This window comes from Ranitomeya variabilis, chromosome 1, assembly GCF_051348905.1.
Source record: "Ranitomeya variabilis isolate aRanVar5 chromosome 1, aRanVar5.hap1, whole genome shotgun sequence".
NCBI classification, from domain to species: domain Eukaryota; kingdom Metazoa; phylum Chordata; class Amphibia; order Anura; family Dendrobatidae; genus Ranitomeya; species Ranitomeya variabilis.
Window position 1 is genome coordinate 143,536,108 of NC_135232.1, and position 17,016 is coordinate 143,553,123.

At 45.1% G+C, this 17,016-nt stretch overlaps 1 protein-coding gene across 2 annotated transcripts in view; it reads left to right on the top strand.

The window, feature by feature from the left end:
- PCSK1 (proprotein convertase subtilisin/kexin type 1) overlaps positions 1–17,016 on the top strand; it is a 122,742-nt gene that overhangs the window by 83,214 nt on the left and 22,512 nt on the right. For both annotated transcript variants that reach the window (XM_077289473.1, XM_077289464.1), the window contains one exon: positions 15,287–15,459. In XM_077289473.1, the coding sequence (XP_077145588.1) occupies positions 15,287–15,459 (173 nt within the window). The remainder of the gene's footprint in view (positions 1–15,286; positions 15,460–17,016) is intronic.

Below are 17,016 nucleotides of genomic sequence, written 5' to 3' on the forward strand. Positions count from 1 at the left end.
GATCCTCTGTCTGACACAATATTCTCAGGGATGCCGTGCAAACGAACCACGTTCTGGAAAAACACAGGAACCAGATCGGAAGAGGAAGGCAGTTTAGGCAAAGGAACCAAATGGACCATCTTGGAGAAGCGATCACATATCACCCAGATAACAGACATGCCCTGAGACACCGGAAGATCAGAAATGAAATCCATGGAGATATATGTCCAAGGTCTCTTAGGGACAGGCAAGGGCAAGAGCAACCCGCTGGCACGAGAACAGCAAGGCTTAGCTCGAGCACAAGTCCCACAGGACTGTACAAATGACCGCACATCCCTAGACAAGGAAGGCCACCAAAAGGATCTGGCCACCAGATCTCTGGTACCAAAAATTCCTGGGTGACCTGCCAACACCGAGGAATGAACCTCGGAAATGACTCTGCTGGTCCACTTATCAGGCACAAACAGTCTGTCAGGTGGACAAGAATCAGGCCTATCAGCCTGAAATCTCTGCAACACACGTCGCAGATCAGGAGAAATAGCTGACAAGATAATACCATCCTTAAGAATACCAACAGGTTCAGCGACTCCAGGAGCATCAGGCACAAAGCTCCTGGAAAGAGCATCGGCCTTCACATTCTTTGAACCTGGTAAATACGAGACAACAAAGTCAAATCGGGAGAAAAACAATGACCAGCGGGCCTGTCTAGGATTCAGGCGTTTAGCAGACTCGAGATACATCAGATTTTTGTGATCAGTCAAGACCACCACACGATGCTTAGCACCCTCGAGCCAATGACGCCACTCCTCAAATGCCCATTTCATGGCCAACAACTCCCGATTGCCCACATCATAATTTCGCTCCGCAGGCGAAAACTTCCTAGAGAAAAAGGCGCAAGGTCTCATAACAGAGCAACCAGGGCCTCTCTGCAACAAAACGGCCCCTGCTCCAATCTCTGAAGCATCCACCTCAACTTGAAAGGGAAGCGAGACATCAGGCTGGCACAAAACAGGCGCCGAAGTAAACCGACGTTTCAACTCCTGGAAAGCCTCCACGGCAGCAGGAGCCCAATTAACCACATCGGAGCCCTTCTTGGTCATATCCGTCAAAGGTTTCACAATGCTAGAAAAGTTAGCGATAAAACGACGGTAGAAGTTAGCGAAACCCAAGAACTTCTGAAGACTCTTAACTGACGAGGGCTGAGTCCAATCAAGAATAGCTCGGACCTTGACTGGGTCCATCTCCACAGCAGAAGGGGAAAAAAATGAACCCCAAAAAGGGAACCTTCTGTACACCAAAAAGACACTTTGAGCCCTTGACAAACAAAGAATTTTCACGCAAAATTTTAAAGACCATCCTGACCTGCTCCACATGCGAGTCCCAATTATCAGAAAAAACCAGAATATCATCCAGATAAACGATCAGAAATTTATCCAGATAGTTCCGGAAAATGTCATGCATAAAGGACTGAAAAACTGAAGGGGCATTAGAGAGCCCAAAAGGCATCACCAAGTACTCAAAATGACCTTCGGGCGTATTGAATGCGGTTTTCCATTCATCCCCTTGCTTAATGCGCACAAGGTTGTACGCACCACGAAGGTCTATCTTGGTAAACCACTTGGCACCTTTAATCCGGGCAAACAAGTCAGACAACAGCGGCAAAGGATACTGAAATTTGACAGTGATCTTATTTAAAAGCCGATAGTCAATACAAGGCCTCAAAGATCCGTCCTTTTTAGCCACAAAAAAGAATCCCGCACCAAGAGGGGAAGAAGACGGACGGATGTGTCCTTTCTCCAGAGACTCCTTGATATATGAACGCATAGCGGTATGTTCAGGTATCGACAGATTAAACAGTCTTCCCTTAGGAAATTTACTGCCTGGAATCAAATCTATTGCACAGTCACATTCCCTATGAGGAGGCAATGCACTGGACCTGGACTCGCTAAAGACATCCTGATAATCAGACAAGTACTCCGGAACTTCCGAAGGCGTAGAAGAAGCAATAGACACAGGCAGGGAATCCTCATGAATACCACGACAGCCCCAACTAGACACTGACATAGCCTTCCAGTCAAGGACTGGATTATGGGTCTGTAACCATGGCAGCCCCAAAACAACCAAATCATGCATTTTATGTAGAACGAGAAAACGTATCACCTCGCGGTGTTCAGGAGTCATGCACATGGTAACCTGTGTCCAATACTGCGGCTTATTTTCTGCCAATGGCGTAGCATCAATACCCCTAAGAGGGATAGGATTTTCTAATGGTTCAAGAATAAAACCACAGCGCTTAGCAAATGAGAGATCCATAAGACTCAGGGCAGCACCTGAATCTACAAACGCCATGACAGGATAAGATGACAGTGAGCAAATCAAAGTTACAGACAGAATAAACTTAGGATGCAAATTACCAACGGTGACAGGACTAACAACCTTAGATATACGTTTAGAGCATGCTGAGATAACATGTGTAGAATCACCACAGTAGTAGCACAAGCCATTCCGGCGTCTATGAATTTTCCTCTCATTTCTAGTCAGGATTCTATCACATTGCATCAAATCAGGTGTCCGTTCAGACAACACCATGAGGGAATTTGCGGTTTTTCTATCACATTGCATCACATCAGGTGTCTGTTCAGACAACAACATGAGGGAATTTGCGGTTTTGCGCTCCCGCAACCGCCGGTCAATTTGAATAGCCAGGGACATGGTATCATTCAGACCTGTGGGAATGGGAAAACCCACCATAACATTCTTAATGGCCTCAGAAAGGCCATTTCTAAAATTAGCGGCCAGTACACACTCGTTCCAATGTGTCAGCACGGACCATTTCCGAAATTTTTGGCAATACACCTCAGCCTCGTCCTGGCCCTGAGACATAGCCAGCAAGGCTTTCTCTGCCTGAATCTCAAGATTGGGTTCCTCATAAAGTAAACCGAGCGCCAGAAAAAACGCATCAATATCAGCCAATGCCGGATCTCCTGGCGCCAACGAAAAAGCCCAATCCTGAGGGTCACCCCGTAAGAATGAAATAACAATTTTTACTTGTTGAGCAGAGTCTCCAGACGAACAAGGTTTCAGGGACAAAAATAATTTACAATTATTCCTGAAATTCCTAAACTTAAATCGGTCTCCTGAAAACAGTTCAGGAATCGGAATCTTGGGTTCAGACCTAGGATTTCTGGTAACATAATCTTGTATACTCTGCACACGAGCGGCAAGCTGGTCCACACTTGTAATCAAGGTCTGGACATTCATGTCTGCAGCAAGCTTAAGCCACTCTGAGGTAAAGGGGAAAAGAAAAAAAAAAATGAGAGAGGGAAAAAAAAAACTCAAAATTTTCTTTCTTATAATCCCACTTCTGCAATGCATTAAACATTTAATACTGTCCTGGCATACTGTTATGACCCCAGTGGACAGGGTCTCAGAGGAACGTGTAAGTCTGCAAGATACAAAAATCCAGCTCATAGGGCTGTAGTAACTGGGTTGACCAAATAGCTACTCCTAACGCCAACACTAGAAGTAGCCGGGGATCATGCCTACGGTGATCGCTAGATGACTCGCGCCAGCCGGAGAATCTAACTACCCCTAGGAGAAGAAAACAAAGACCTCTCTTGCCTCCAGAGAAAGGGACCCCAAAGCAAGATACAAGCCCCCCACAAATAATAACGGTGAGGTAAGAGGAAATGACAAACACAGAAATGAATCAGGTTCAGCAAAGAGAGGCCAGCTTACTAATAGCAGAATATAGCAAGATAACTTATCTGGTCAACAAAAACCCTATAAAAATCCACGCTGGAGATTCAAGAACCCCCGAACCGTCTAACGGTCCGGGGGGAGAACACCAGCCCCCTAGAGCTTCCAGCAAAGGTCAGGATACAGATAGGAACAAGCTGGACAAAAATACCAAACAAAACAAAAGCAAAAAGCAAAGAAGCAGACTTAGCTTGAAAAACAGGAACCAGGATCAGAGGACAAGAGCACAACAGATTAGCTCTGATTTCAACGATGCCAGGCATTGAACTGAAGGTCCAGGGAGCTTATATAGCAACGCCCCTGAACTAACGGCCCAGGTGAGGATATAGGAAAAGACAGACGCTCCAGAGTCAAATCACTAATGACCACTAGAGGAAGCAAAAAGCAAAATCACAACAGTGGTAACTCAGTGAGTTTCCAAGTTTGAAGTTGATGAAGCGAGTTCATTTCTTCATTCGCGGCATTGATCCACTTTGTTCTTTCATGGGCGGGTAGTTTCTGCATTTCATCCCATGACTGTGGCTCTGACTCAGGCAGTGTCTTCACAACGTAGGATAAACGTTTAGCTGGTATTCCTTTGTTTGATCTTGACGAGCGTCTAATTTCAGGTTCACTTAGGCCTTTTGTTGTTCCTTCAGTGGTTGAAGAGTCCAGCCAGACTTCTACATTCTTTTCTTCATTGTCTTGTAATTGTGATTGAGATTGTTGTTGTTGCTTCATCTGGACTACTGGCATAATGTCATGAAACTTGGGGGACACGAAGTTTTCATCAAACACTACATCTTTACTTATTGTGACCTTGTTTGTCTCTGGGTGTAGAATTCTATAACCTTTCTGGGTTTCACTGTAGCCTACCAGGATGCCTTCCTTGGTGTGAGATTCCCACTTAGTTTGTTTTTCTTTGGAACATGTGCAAATGCTTTACTTCCGAAAATCCTTATGTGTTGTAGTTTTGGTTTTGTACCATTCCATTGCTCAAATGGAGTTTTCTCTGTCGCTTTACTTGGTAGTCTGTTCTGAAGGTAGCAAGCCGTCATAATAGCTTCGCCCCAATATACTGTAGGCAAATTTGCATCAAATAACATACTCCTTGTGCTTTCACAGAGTGTCCGGTTTCTTCTTTCTGCTACACCATTTTGCTCAGGGTTGTATGGTACAGTAGTTTGAAATATGATTCCATTTTTCTTTAAAATGCTCTGTGTTTCATTACTTGTATACTCAGTTCCATTATCTGCACGTAAAGTTTTTGGCATTCTTCCAAACTTGTTATGTACTTCAGCTAGATATATTCCAAGTTTCTTTGGAACTTCATTTTTGCTGTGAAGTAAATAGACAACTGTATATCTTGAATTGTCATCAATAAATGTAAGAAAATATCTCTTCTTTCCAGGGGTCTGAGTACGCATTGGACCACAGATATTTGTGTGTACTAAATCTAGTGGTTGGTCTGTTCTTGTAGTACTTTTCTTAGGAAAGGCCTTTCTGGACATTTTCCCTTTAATACAGCTGGAACACTTCATTGTCTGATTACATGAATCAATTGTAATATTGTCAGCTAATTGTTCTTGAAATAACTTTCTTATTGCTTCTGGGTCTCTATGCGCAAGCCGCCTGTGCCATACATGAATACAGTTCTTGTGCAGTTCTTGCTTGGCTATGCATACACACTCTTTACATTTCAACTGATACAGTTCATCTGTGATTTTTCCTTTTGCTAATGTGTGACCCTCTTTTGAGATGATGCAGCTATCTTCCTTAAATGTAACTTCATTACCCTGTTTTGTGAGCTTTTTCACAGATAATAGATTACTTTCAAGACTAGGCACATATAGTACATCTTTTACATGGATCCTTCTACTTTGTGTTGCAGAGATGTTACAATCAATATAACCGTCTCCTATGCCTTCTGAGTTCATGCACTGACCGTTCGCCATTATCACTTTCTCTGACTTACTTTGGTTAAGTTTAGTAAAGAAGTCTCTGTCATTGGTCATGTGACTGGTTGCACCAGAATCTATACACCATGCATGCTTTGATTTAAATGCATTGACTGATGTGAATGCAGCTTCAGTATTCACTGAATCATTGCTTTCAGATACAGCACTCTTAACTCTCTGTTGACTGTTTTGCTTTTTCAGCTGATTCATTTTAGCTTTCCAGACTCTGCATTCAGCTTTTAAATGACCTGGCTTCTTGCATACAAAACATTCACGTGTCTCTTTAGGGTGGTTTCTGCTGGTGGGCACACCCTGTGTTTGTAAAGCAGTTTCCTTGTTACATGTTTTGCTGCTCACATTTTCAGCTTTTCTCTTATATTCATCTACAAGCTTTCCTCTGACGTACTCCAATGTCAGCTCATCATCTGGGCGTGCATCTAATGCTGTCACAAGCGTATCATAGCTTTCTGGGAGACCACTAAGTAATAGTGCTGCTACATGGAAGTCCTTCATATCTTCCCCAATGCCCCGCAGGCGCTCTACAGTCTCTAGAGTATTTCTAATGTAGTCCTGCATGTCCTGGTCATTGTGCAGCTTAGACTGGTACAGCTTTCTCATTATATAGAGTTTATTACTTAAATGTATTCTCTCATGTACTTTCTGCAGCTGCTCCCACATTTCCTTTGCAGATTCACACTTGCACACATGCACAATCTGATCATCCTCTATACTGAGTGATATGGTGCTCTGTGCTTTCTGATCCATTTCTAGCCATTCCTGTGGTACTGGGTCAGGCTTAGGGTCCTGAGTGTATTTCCACGTACCTTCTCTTATCAGCAGCATCTTCACCTTGAATTTCCAGGATTGGTAGTTCTGGTTATTCAGGCTTGGCACTGTAAACTTTGTTGAGTTGCTGCTGGCGGCCATTTTACTTCTTCTCAGTTTGCTGTTGTCTTTCTATCTCTGTGCTCTGCAGGTTTAGGATTGCCTTGACTTCTGGGCCCATAACCTGTTAGCAGCGGGTTAATCAGCGTGATGTCCACAACGAGCAACAGAGAATGTTCATTTATTAAGAACTAAGAACATTCAGCATACAACATGAGAACAGGATCAATCTGGTTTCTGAGAGAGATATGCTGTTACTTTCAGTTTCAATTCCACACAAGAAATGTGCTCACAGGGAAGGAGGAGGAGGAGCATCCTGTCTGTACATGAGGACTCCTTTTTTTTTTTTTTTTTTAAACTTTGTTAACAGATGAACAATATGCATGCAGACATAAAAATCACATCATATTAAACAAACAATAGTTGTTGCGATACATATAGATCAATATGCATTAGGCCAACAATCAGAGAAAATGACTTTGCCCCAGTCCTCAGCAGTCCACTCCCTGTACCTTTTGCAGAATATCAGTCGGTCCCTGATGTTTTTTCTGGAGAGAAGTGGCTTCTTTGCTGCCCTCCTTGAAACCAGGCCTTGCTCAAAGTGTCTCCGCCTCACAGTGCATGCAGAAGCACTCACATCAGCCTGCTGCCATTCCTGAGCAAGCTCGGCACTGCTGGTAGTCCGATCCCGAAGCTGAAACAGTTTTAAGATACGGTCCTGGCGCTTGCTGGTCTTTCTTGGGCGCCCTGGAGCCTTTTTGACAACAATGGAAGCTCTCTCCTTGAAGTTCTTAATGATGCGATAGATTGTTGACTGAGGTGCAATCTGTGTAGCTGCGATACTCTTCCCTGTTAGGCCATTTTTGTGCAGTGCAATGATGGCTGCACGTGTTTCTTTAGAGATAACCATGGTTAACTGAAGAGAAACAATGATACCAAGCACCAGCCTCCTTTTAAAGTGTCCAGTGATTTCATTCTTACTTAATCATGACTGATTGATCGCCAGCCCTGTCCTCATCAACACCCACACCTGTGTTAATGGATCAATCACTAAAACGATGTTAGCTGCTACTTTTAAGGCAGGACTGCAATGATGTTGAAATGTGTTTTGGGGGTTAAAGTTCATTTTCTGGGCAAATATTGACTTTGCAAGTACAGTAATTGCTGTTAAGCTGATCACTCTGACATTCAGGAGTATATGCAAATTGCCATTAGAAAAAATGAGGCAGTAGACTTTGGAAAAATTAATATTTGTCTCATTCTCAAAATTTTTGTCCATGACTGTACATTCTTCTAAGCAGCATGGAAAGTGTCTTTAACCTCTTCAGCACTAAAATAAACTAAATTAATTTAATATGGGACATGAAATACACAGACTAATTGGAAGACCTGTGATTTACAATGCGTAATGATTTTCTAACCCCAGATCTCCCAGGAGGACGTATACACTCCTGATAACTGCTCCATATACACATACTGACCTCAAAAATATAACATCTAATTAATTGTTAGAATATCCATATAAATTTATGATATTACAATAAAAGGTTGCACTTTGTATCTGCCTGTTCCACCATTTAGATCTCACACATGTGCAAAGCAATAGTTACATTCACCATTAAATTTATGAATATTTTAATATAATAAATAGTTATTAATATAATATTTAATATAATAAATAAGGATATTCATGTAAAGTTCGATGAACCAGTCACCAACCAGTATCATTTTTTCCACCGAAATGAAGTGCTACTGAATGCATGGAGTGTATGGAAAACTGAGGAAAGGGACCATGTTTTGAGGAGAAATGTAGACAGGAAGAAAATGAGAGAAATTAAATTAGCAAAGTAGTGTGATAGGCTTGCCTAAAAGCTGTTTTTATAGGGCATGCTTAAAATTTTGTACACTGGGGATTAACCAGATTGTCCAGTGTAGTGCATTTTCAGAGACATAGTGCAGCACAGGAAAACATGACTGGCACGTTTATATTATGGATGGGTGTTGGTCTTGGAACATTAGCAGAATGGAGAGTATGGGTAGGGTGGTAGAACGAGAGAGGAGATTTAGGGTATTGCAGCACTGTGGAAAGCTATGTGGGTAAGTTTATATTGGGCCCTGTAGCGGCTTGGCAACCAGTGCAATGACTGACACAAAGTGCAGTCACTAATGTAGAGGCTGAAAAAAAATATGAGCTTGGATGCTACATTTGGGATAGACTGGATAAGGGAGATTTTAGTAATAGGGAGACTGATTAGTAGTCTCCCTATTACTAAATAATAGAGTGAGTAAGAGCGACAATAACAGTTTTTGTAGTCTCAGGCAAGAAGAGGTCTGATTCTGAGAGATGTTTTGAGATGCAGATGACATATGCATGCAAGTGACTGGATATAGGGAGCGAAGGAAAGTTCTGATTCTGATACTTGAGTATAAGATGAGATTTTCAAATCATTTTTTTTAGACTGAAAGTGCCCCTCTCGGCTTATACCAGAGTCATTATCCCAGGGGAGAGGGGGGAGGGGGAGCGTCATACTCAACACCACCTGATGCATCTCTGCATGTCCCTGCTTCTCAGATGGTCTCTGGCACCTGCAGCTCTTCCTGTGTTCAGCGGTCACGTGGTACTGCTCATTAAAGTAATGAATATGGACACAACTCCACTCCCATAGGCGTGGAGCACATATTCTTTACTTTAATGAGAGGTACCATGGGACCGCTGAGGACAGGAGCAAGCTGCCGGCACGTGCCGGAGACCATCGGAGAAGCAGGGACTTGCAGAGATTTGTCAGGTGGGGGTGAGTATGACGGGGGAGGTGAGCCATGCGATATTCACCTGTCCCCGTTCCACTGCCATGCTGTGTCTTCCGCATCCTGTGGCTGTGACGTTCAGGTCAGAGGGCGCAATGACATGTTTAGTGCACGCCCTCTGCCTGAACAGGGACAGGTGAATATCGCAAGTGCCGGGGGCCTGAGCCAGCGGCAACTCCGGCACCTGGCCCCCATAGCGTGCCGGTGTCCCCGCCTGCTCAGGCCATGGGCACCTGGCCGCCATAGCGCGCCGGTGTCCCTGCCAGCTCAGAACACGGGCACTCAGCGCACAGCGATGGGAGGTGAGTATGTCATTTTATTTTCTTTTTTTTTTAATCGCAGCAGCAGAAGCATATGGGACAGATTATTCTATGGAGCATCTTATGGGGCCATCAACCTTTATGGAGCAGCATATGGGGCATATTATGCTATGGAGCATCTTATGGGGCCATCATTGACTTTTGTGCAGCATTATATTGGGCATATTTTAATATGGAGCATCTTATGGGGCCATTATTAACCTTTGTGCAGCATTGTATGAGGCATATTTTTGTATGGAGCAGCTTATGGGGCCCATCATGAACTTTATAGAGTATTATATGGGGCATATTTTGTATGGAGCATCTTATAGGGCCCATCATGAACTGTATGGAGCATTATATGAGGCTCCTGATTTAACCCCTCTCTGACCTTAGACGTACTATCCCATCGAGGTGACCTGGGCCTATCTGACCCTCGACAAGATAGTACGTCATAGCGATCGGCCGCGCTCACGGGGGGAGCACAGCCATTCGTGGCTGGGTGTCAGCTGACTATCGCAGCTGACATCCGGCACTATGTGCCAGGAGCGGTCACGGACTGCCCCCGACACATTAACCCCCGTCACACTGCGATCAAACATGATCGCAGTGTTCCGGCGGTATAGGGAAGCATCGCGCAGGGAGGGGGCTCCCTGCCTGCTTTCCTGAGACCCCCGGAGCAATGCGATGTGATCGCGTTGCTCCGAGCATCTCTTACCTCCTCCTCCGCAGGCGCAGGGAAGCCTGGAGCTGTGCATGTCAGATCGCCGATCTACATTTACGGTTGGGAATAGGGTTGGGATTTGGGTTAGGGGTGTGTCAGGGTTAGGGGTGTGGTTAGGGTTACTGTTGGGATTAGGGTTAGGGATGTGTTTGGATTAGGGTTTCAGTTATAATTGGGGGTTTCCACTGTTTAGGCACATCAGGGGCTCTCCAAACGCGACATGGCGTCCGATCTCAATTCCAGCCAATTCTGCGTTGAAAAAGTAAAACGGTGCTCCTTCCCTTCCGAGCTCTCCCGTGCGCCCAAACAGGGGTTTACCCCAACATATGGGGTATCAGATTACTCAGGACACATTGGACAACAACTTTTGTGGTCCAATTTCTCCTGTTACCATTTGGGAAAATACAAAACTGGGGGCTAGAAAATAATTTTTGTGGAAAAAAAAAGATTTTTTTATTTTCACGGCTCTGCGTTATAAACTGTAGTGAAACACTTGGGGGTTTAAAGTTCTCACAACACATCTAGATAAGTTCCTTGGGGGGGTCTAGTTTCCAATATGGGGTCACTTGTGGGGGGTTTCTACTGTTTAGGTACATTAGGGGCTCTGCAAACACAATGTGACGCCTGCAGACCAGGGTTACTGTTGGGATTAGGGTTAGGGATGTGTTTGGATTAGGGTTTCAGTTATAATTGGGGGTTTCCACTGTTTAGGCACATCAGGGGCTCTCCAAACGCGACATGGGGTCCAATCTCAATTCCAGCCAATTCTGCGTTGAAAAAGTAAAACGGTGCTCCTTCCCTTCCGAGCTCTCCCGTGCGCCCAAACAGGGGTTCCCCCCATATATGGGGTATCAGCGTACTCAGGACAAATTTGAAAACAACTTTTGGGGTCTAATTTCAACTGTTACCCTTGGAAAAATACAAAACTGGGGGCTAAAAAATAATTTTTATGGAAAAAAAATAATTTTTATTTTCATGGCTCTGCGTTATGAACTGTAGTGAAACACTTGGGGGTTCAAAGCTCTCACAACACATCTAGATGAGTTCCTTAAGGGGTCTACTTTCCAAAATGGTGTCACTTGTGGGGGGTTTCAATATTTAGGCACATCAGTGGCTCTCCAAACGCAACATGGCGTCCCATCTCAATTCCTGTCAATTTTGCATTGAAAAGTCAAATGGCGCTCCTTCCCTTCCGAGCTCTCCCATGCGCCCAAACAGTGGTTTACCTCCACATATGGGGTATCAGCATACTCAGGACAAATTGTACAACAACTTTTGGGGTCCAAATTCTTGTCTTACCCTTGGGAAAATAAAAAATTGGGGGCAAAAAGATCATTTTTGTGAAAAAATATGATTTTTTATTTTTACTGCTCTGCATTATAAACTTCTGTGAATCACTTAATGGGTCAAAGTGCTCACCACACATCTAGATAAGTTCCTTAGGGGGTCTAATTTCCAAAATGTTGTCACTTGTGGGGGGTTTCAATGTTTAGGCACATCAGGGGCTCTCCAAACGCAACATGGCGTCCCATCTCAATTCCAGTCAATTTTGCATTGAAAAGTCAAACAGCGCTCCTTCCCTTTCGAGCTCTCCCATGCGCCCAAACAGTGGTTTATCCCCACATATGGGGTATCACCGTACTCAGGACAAATTGTACAACAACTTTTGGGGTCCAGTTTTTCTCTTACCCTTGGGAAAATAAAAAAATGGGGGCGAAAAGATCATTTTTGTGAAAAAATATGATTTTTTATTTTTCGGCTCTGCATTATAAACTTCTGTGAATCACTTAATGGGTCAAAGTGCTCACCACACATCTAGATAAGTTCCTTAGGGGGTCTACTTTCCAAAACGGTGTCACTTGTGGGGGGTTTCAATGTTTAGGCACATCAGGGGCTCAAAACTAGTGCCGCCACCACTCTCCTCAGCCCGCTCGAAATTCCCGGACCTTCATCACTAGCGCTGGCGCCACAGTCACTCTCCTCTGCACCTAACTCTCCCATCAGGCTGCACGCTGTTCCATCAGTCTGCATGTGCTGAGAACAGGGATGGTGCATGGGCTGAGGAGAGTTGTGGCTGCCCTATTGCTGAGATGGGGACTGATACATGAAGAGACCAAATCAGCGTTGGAACAGGCAGAGGTGAGTAGTTTTTTTTTATGTGAGGCCATTATACAGTATGAAGCAGTATATGGGGCCATTATACTGTATGCAGCATCATGTGAGGCCATTATACTGTATGCATCATCATGCGGGGCCATTATACTGTATGCATCATCATGTGGGGCCATTATACTGTATGCAGTATCATGTGGGGTCATTTTACTGTATGTATCCTCATGTGGGGCCATTATACTGTATGCAGCATCATGTGGGACCATTATACTGTACGCATCATCATGCGGGACCATTATACTTTATGCATCATCATGTGGGGCCATTATACTTTATGCAGCATCATCATCATGTGGGGCCATTATACTGTATGTATCATCATGTGGGGCCATTATACTGTATGCATCATCATGTGGGGCCATTATACAGTATACAGCATCATGTGGGGCCATTATACTGTATGCAGCATCATGTGGGCCATTATACTGTATGCAGCATCATGTGGGGCCATTATACTGTAGGCAGCATTATGTGGGGCCATTATATTGGATGCAGCATCATGTGGGGACATTATACAGTATTGAGCATCATGTGGGGCAATGATATTGTATGCATCATCATGTGGGGCCATTATACATTATGCATCATCCTGTGGGGCCATTATACATTATGCAGCATCATGTAGTGCCATTATACAGTATTGATCACTATGTGTGGCCGTTATACAGTATGGAGCACTGTGTGGCCATTATACAGTATGCAACATCATATTTGGCCATGATACAGTAGGCAGCATCATGTGGGGCCATTATACAGTATGCAGGACTATGTGAGGTCCATTGCACTGTATGGAGGACTATGTATATTTAGTTTGACATCCCATGCTTAAAGGGTTATTCTCATGATAAAGGGCTACAATTGCAAAGAAGTTGTAAAAAACAAACAACTTTGCAATTTTACTTTAGAATAAAAATCCTCTCCATTCTCAAGAACAGACCTCCAATGCAATCAGTGGCTAGTATCTTAAAGGGCCACTGTCACCCCCCTCCAGCCGTTATAAACTAAAAGAGCCACCTTGTGCAGCAGTAATGCTGCATTCTAACAAGGTGGCCCTTTTAGTTTTTGGTTCAAGTATTCCCAAAATAAAGCGTTTTGAAACTTAGCCAAAATACCTGTCGTTAGCCAGGGAGGCGGGTCCTCACTCCCCAGCTTGAACCGCTACTCTGCCGTCACTCTAATCTTGTGGGGCTTTCGGCGCCACCCCCTCAGCGCTGTTTACGCTTCAAAACCGGCGCCTGCGCTGTGTACTTCTGTGCTGCGCAGGTGCAGTAAGCTTTGGCCGTCTGACGTCCCAGCCAGGCTTGCAGACTGCGCCTGTGCGGGCAATGCGGCCACCCACCTTTGGAATCCCAGCCCCGCACTGTGCATAATGCATAACACACAGTGCGGGGCTGGGATTCCAAAGGTGGGTGGCCGCATTTCCCGCACAGGCGCAGTCTGCAAGCCTGGCTGGGACGTCAGACGGCCACTCCAAATTCAATGTAACATCAAATTGCTAGTGTAACTGGATTGAAGACTAAAGGAGTCTGGCAAGCGTTCATTATGCAACTTCACACCATAATCCTAGGAGTAGGACTAGTGTGTCATTCCCTCAGTGAAGGCCTTTCATGGCATTGCCCATGCGGTCTAATCAGATTTGAAGAATAGCACGTATCGATCTATTCTGTACTACAAGTGAAATTAGACATCACCTACCAAGCCTAAGGCATCAAGCAGTGTCTACACAAATCCTCAGAAGGCATTCGCATGACATTGGGCTACAAGCCAGTCATCCAGCACCAGGAGTTCCCCATTGTCCTCACGCCTCCACTCTCAAATGTTATCATGGTGCAGAGCATGAAAACAGGTTCAGCTGGAATGGAAGTCTATCCTTTTTCGCTATGAGTCCTGTTGTTGTCTTGGACGCAATGATAGCCAGAAGTTGGTCTGGAGACCATATGAGTAACACCATAAGGCCGGAGTCACACTACAGCGAGATACGGCCGAGTCTCGAAGGTTAAAAAGAAGCTCTGGCACCGGCACTCCGGAGCGGAGCGTGCAGCTCCATGTATTGCTGTGCGGTCGCATGCTCCACTCTGGAGTGCCGGTGCCAGAGGAGGGATTTAACTTGCGAGACTCGGCCGTATCTCGCTGTGTGTGATCCCGGCCTTAGGCTGCATTCCCACGATCAGAAAGTAGCTGCATTCTAGTCAATCAGGTGAATCCACATGTGTTCATTGAACCATGCGGATTTACCCCTTCCAAATATTGTTGAAATTTCTGTTGCGGAGACTGGTGTCTCAGCAAGAAAAAATGACATGCTGCGGCTCATAAACCCATGCCACATGTCAGTCTCTGTGGGTGATCCGCAGACGCACATAGACACACAGTGGACATTGCTTGCATCTAGCACATAATATGTTGACAATTGCAAATGGAGATGCCAGTAGCAGATCTTGATTATTTTCTGCATTCAGCATGGCAGAACATTCCTCAGACAACTATTAATAACCTCATTGATAGCAGGCGATTTCTGCACAAGGTACTCATATTCCATATTGATTAAATTGAGATGTTCTGAAAAATGTTTTAATTTTTTTTTCATAATTTGCAGATCATTAATATGTCCATTCATACTGTAATTTCTATAATTCATCCATAATCCATTTCCTTCTTGGTGTTGCAATTTCTTCTACTTCTTGCTACGTTCATTTTGTGTAATGTACAACTCGTGCTGTTAATTCTAGGGATTCGGATGCTGGATGGCGTCGTGACTGATGCCATTGAAGCAAGTTCTATTGGGTTTAATCCACAGCATGTGGACATTTACAGTGCCAGCTGGGGGCCAAATGATGATGGAAAAACTGTTGAAGGCCCTGGGAAACTCGCCCAAAAAGCCTTTGAGTATGGTATCAAACAGGTAAGATACTGCAAAAAACATGTGCAATTAAAGACTAATAAATAGACGATCACACCATCAAAAGAAATCACTTATATACCATTTCCTGCTTTAAAGGAAACCGGTCACCCCCCCCAGGGCCTATTAAAGTAAAAGCGCCACCTTCAGCAGCACTAAGGCTGCATTCTGTGAAGATGGCTCTTATGTTTATTATCCCTTTTAATGCTGAAATAATTACTTTTATAAATTTCCTGCCATACCTCTATTGAGTCAGGGTGGTATGTTTTCTCCCCCTGACTCAACCACCTCGCAGCCGTCCATCATCCTTCTATCTCCTCCGGGCGCCGCCTCCTCTCTCTGTCGTGACGTCACCGGCGCCTTCGTTTAGCAGATGCCCCAGATCCCGCCCGCAGTGTGTTATGATGTATTTACACTGCGGGGCTAGAAATCTGGCGCCTGCGCAGTGGAGCGGTTTACCATGCTCCATTGAAGATAGTGCTGAAGTCTCGCGAGACCTCACAAATCTCATAAGGCCGGTTTCACACGTCAGTGGCTCCGGTACGTGAGGTGACAGTTTCCTCACGTACCGGAGCCACTGACACACGTAGACCCATAAAAATCAATGCATCTGTGCAGATGTCATTGATTTTTTGCGGACCGTGTCTCTGTGTGCCAAACACGGAGACATGTCAGTGTTCGTGGGAGCGCACGTATTACACGGACCCATTAAAGTCAATGGGTCCGTGTAAAACACGGACCACACACGGACCTTCCCCGTGTGCAGTCCGTGTGGCGTGCAGGAGACAGCGCTACAGTAAGCGCTGTCCCCCCCACATGGTGCTGAAGCCGCGATTCATATCTTCCCTGCAGCAGCGTTTGCTGCATAGAAGATATGAATAATAGTGTTTAAAATAAAGATCTATCTGTCCGCCACCCTCCCACCCCCTGTGCGCCCCCCCGCTGTTCTGAAAATACTCACCCGCTTCCCTCGTTGGCTGTCGATGCTTCCTGGTCTGGCCGCCCCTTCTACTGTATGCGGTCACGTGGGGCCGCAGATTAGAGTCATGAATATGTGGCTCCACCTCCCATAGGGGTGGAGCCGCCTATTCATGACTGTAAATGAGCGGCCCCACGTGACCGCATACAGGAGAAGATGGGGCCAGACCAGGAAGCAGCGACAGCCAACGAGGGAGCGGGTGAGTATTTTCAGAACAGTGGGGGGGCGCACAGGGGGTGGGAGGGCGGCGGACAGATAGATCTTTATTTTAAACACTATTATTCATATCTTCTATGCAGCAAACGCTGCTGCACAGAAGATATGAATCACGGCTTCAGCACGATGCAGTGTACCACACGCGTGGGTACCACACGCTCCGTGTGGTACCCACTCGGCACACGGGCGGCACACGTGTGCCGCACGTATGGCCTACGTGAGCTCACGGGCACGGATAACTCCGGTACCGTTTTTTTCCGGTACCGGAATTATCTGGACGTGTGGGACAGCCCTAAGACATAGGCACTATCTTCAATGGAACACAGTGACCCGCTCCACTGCGCAGGCGCCATATTCCCAGTTTT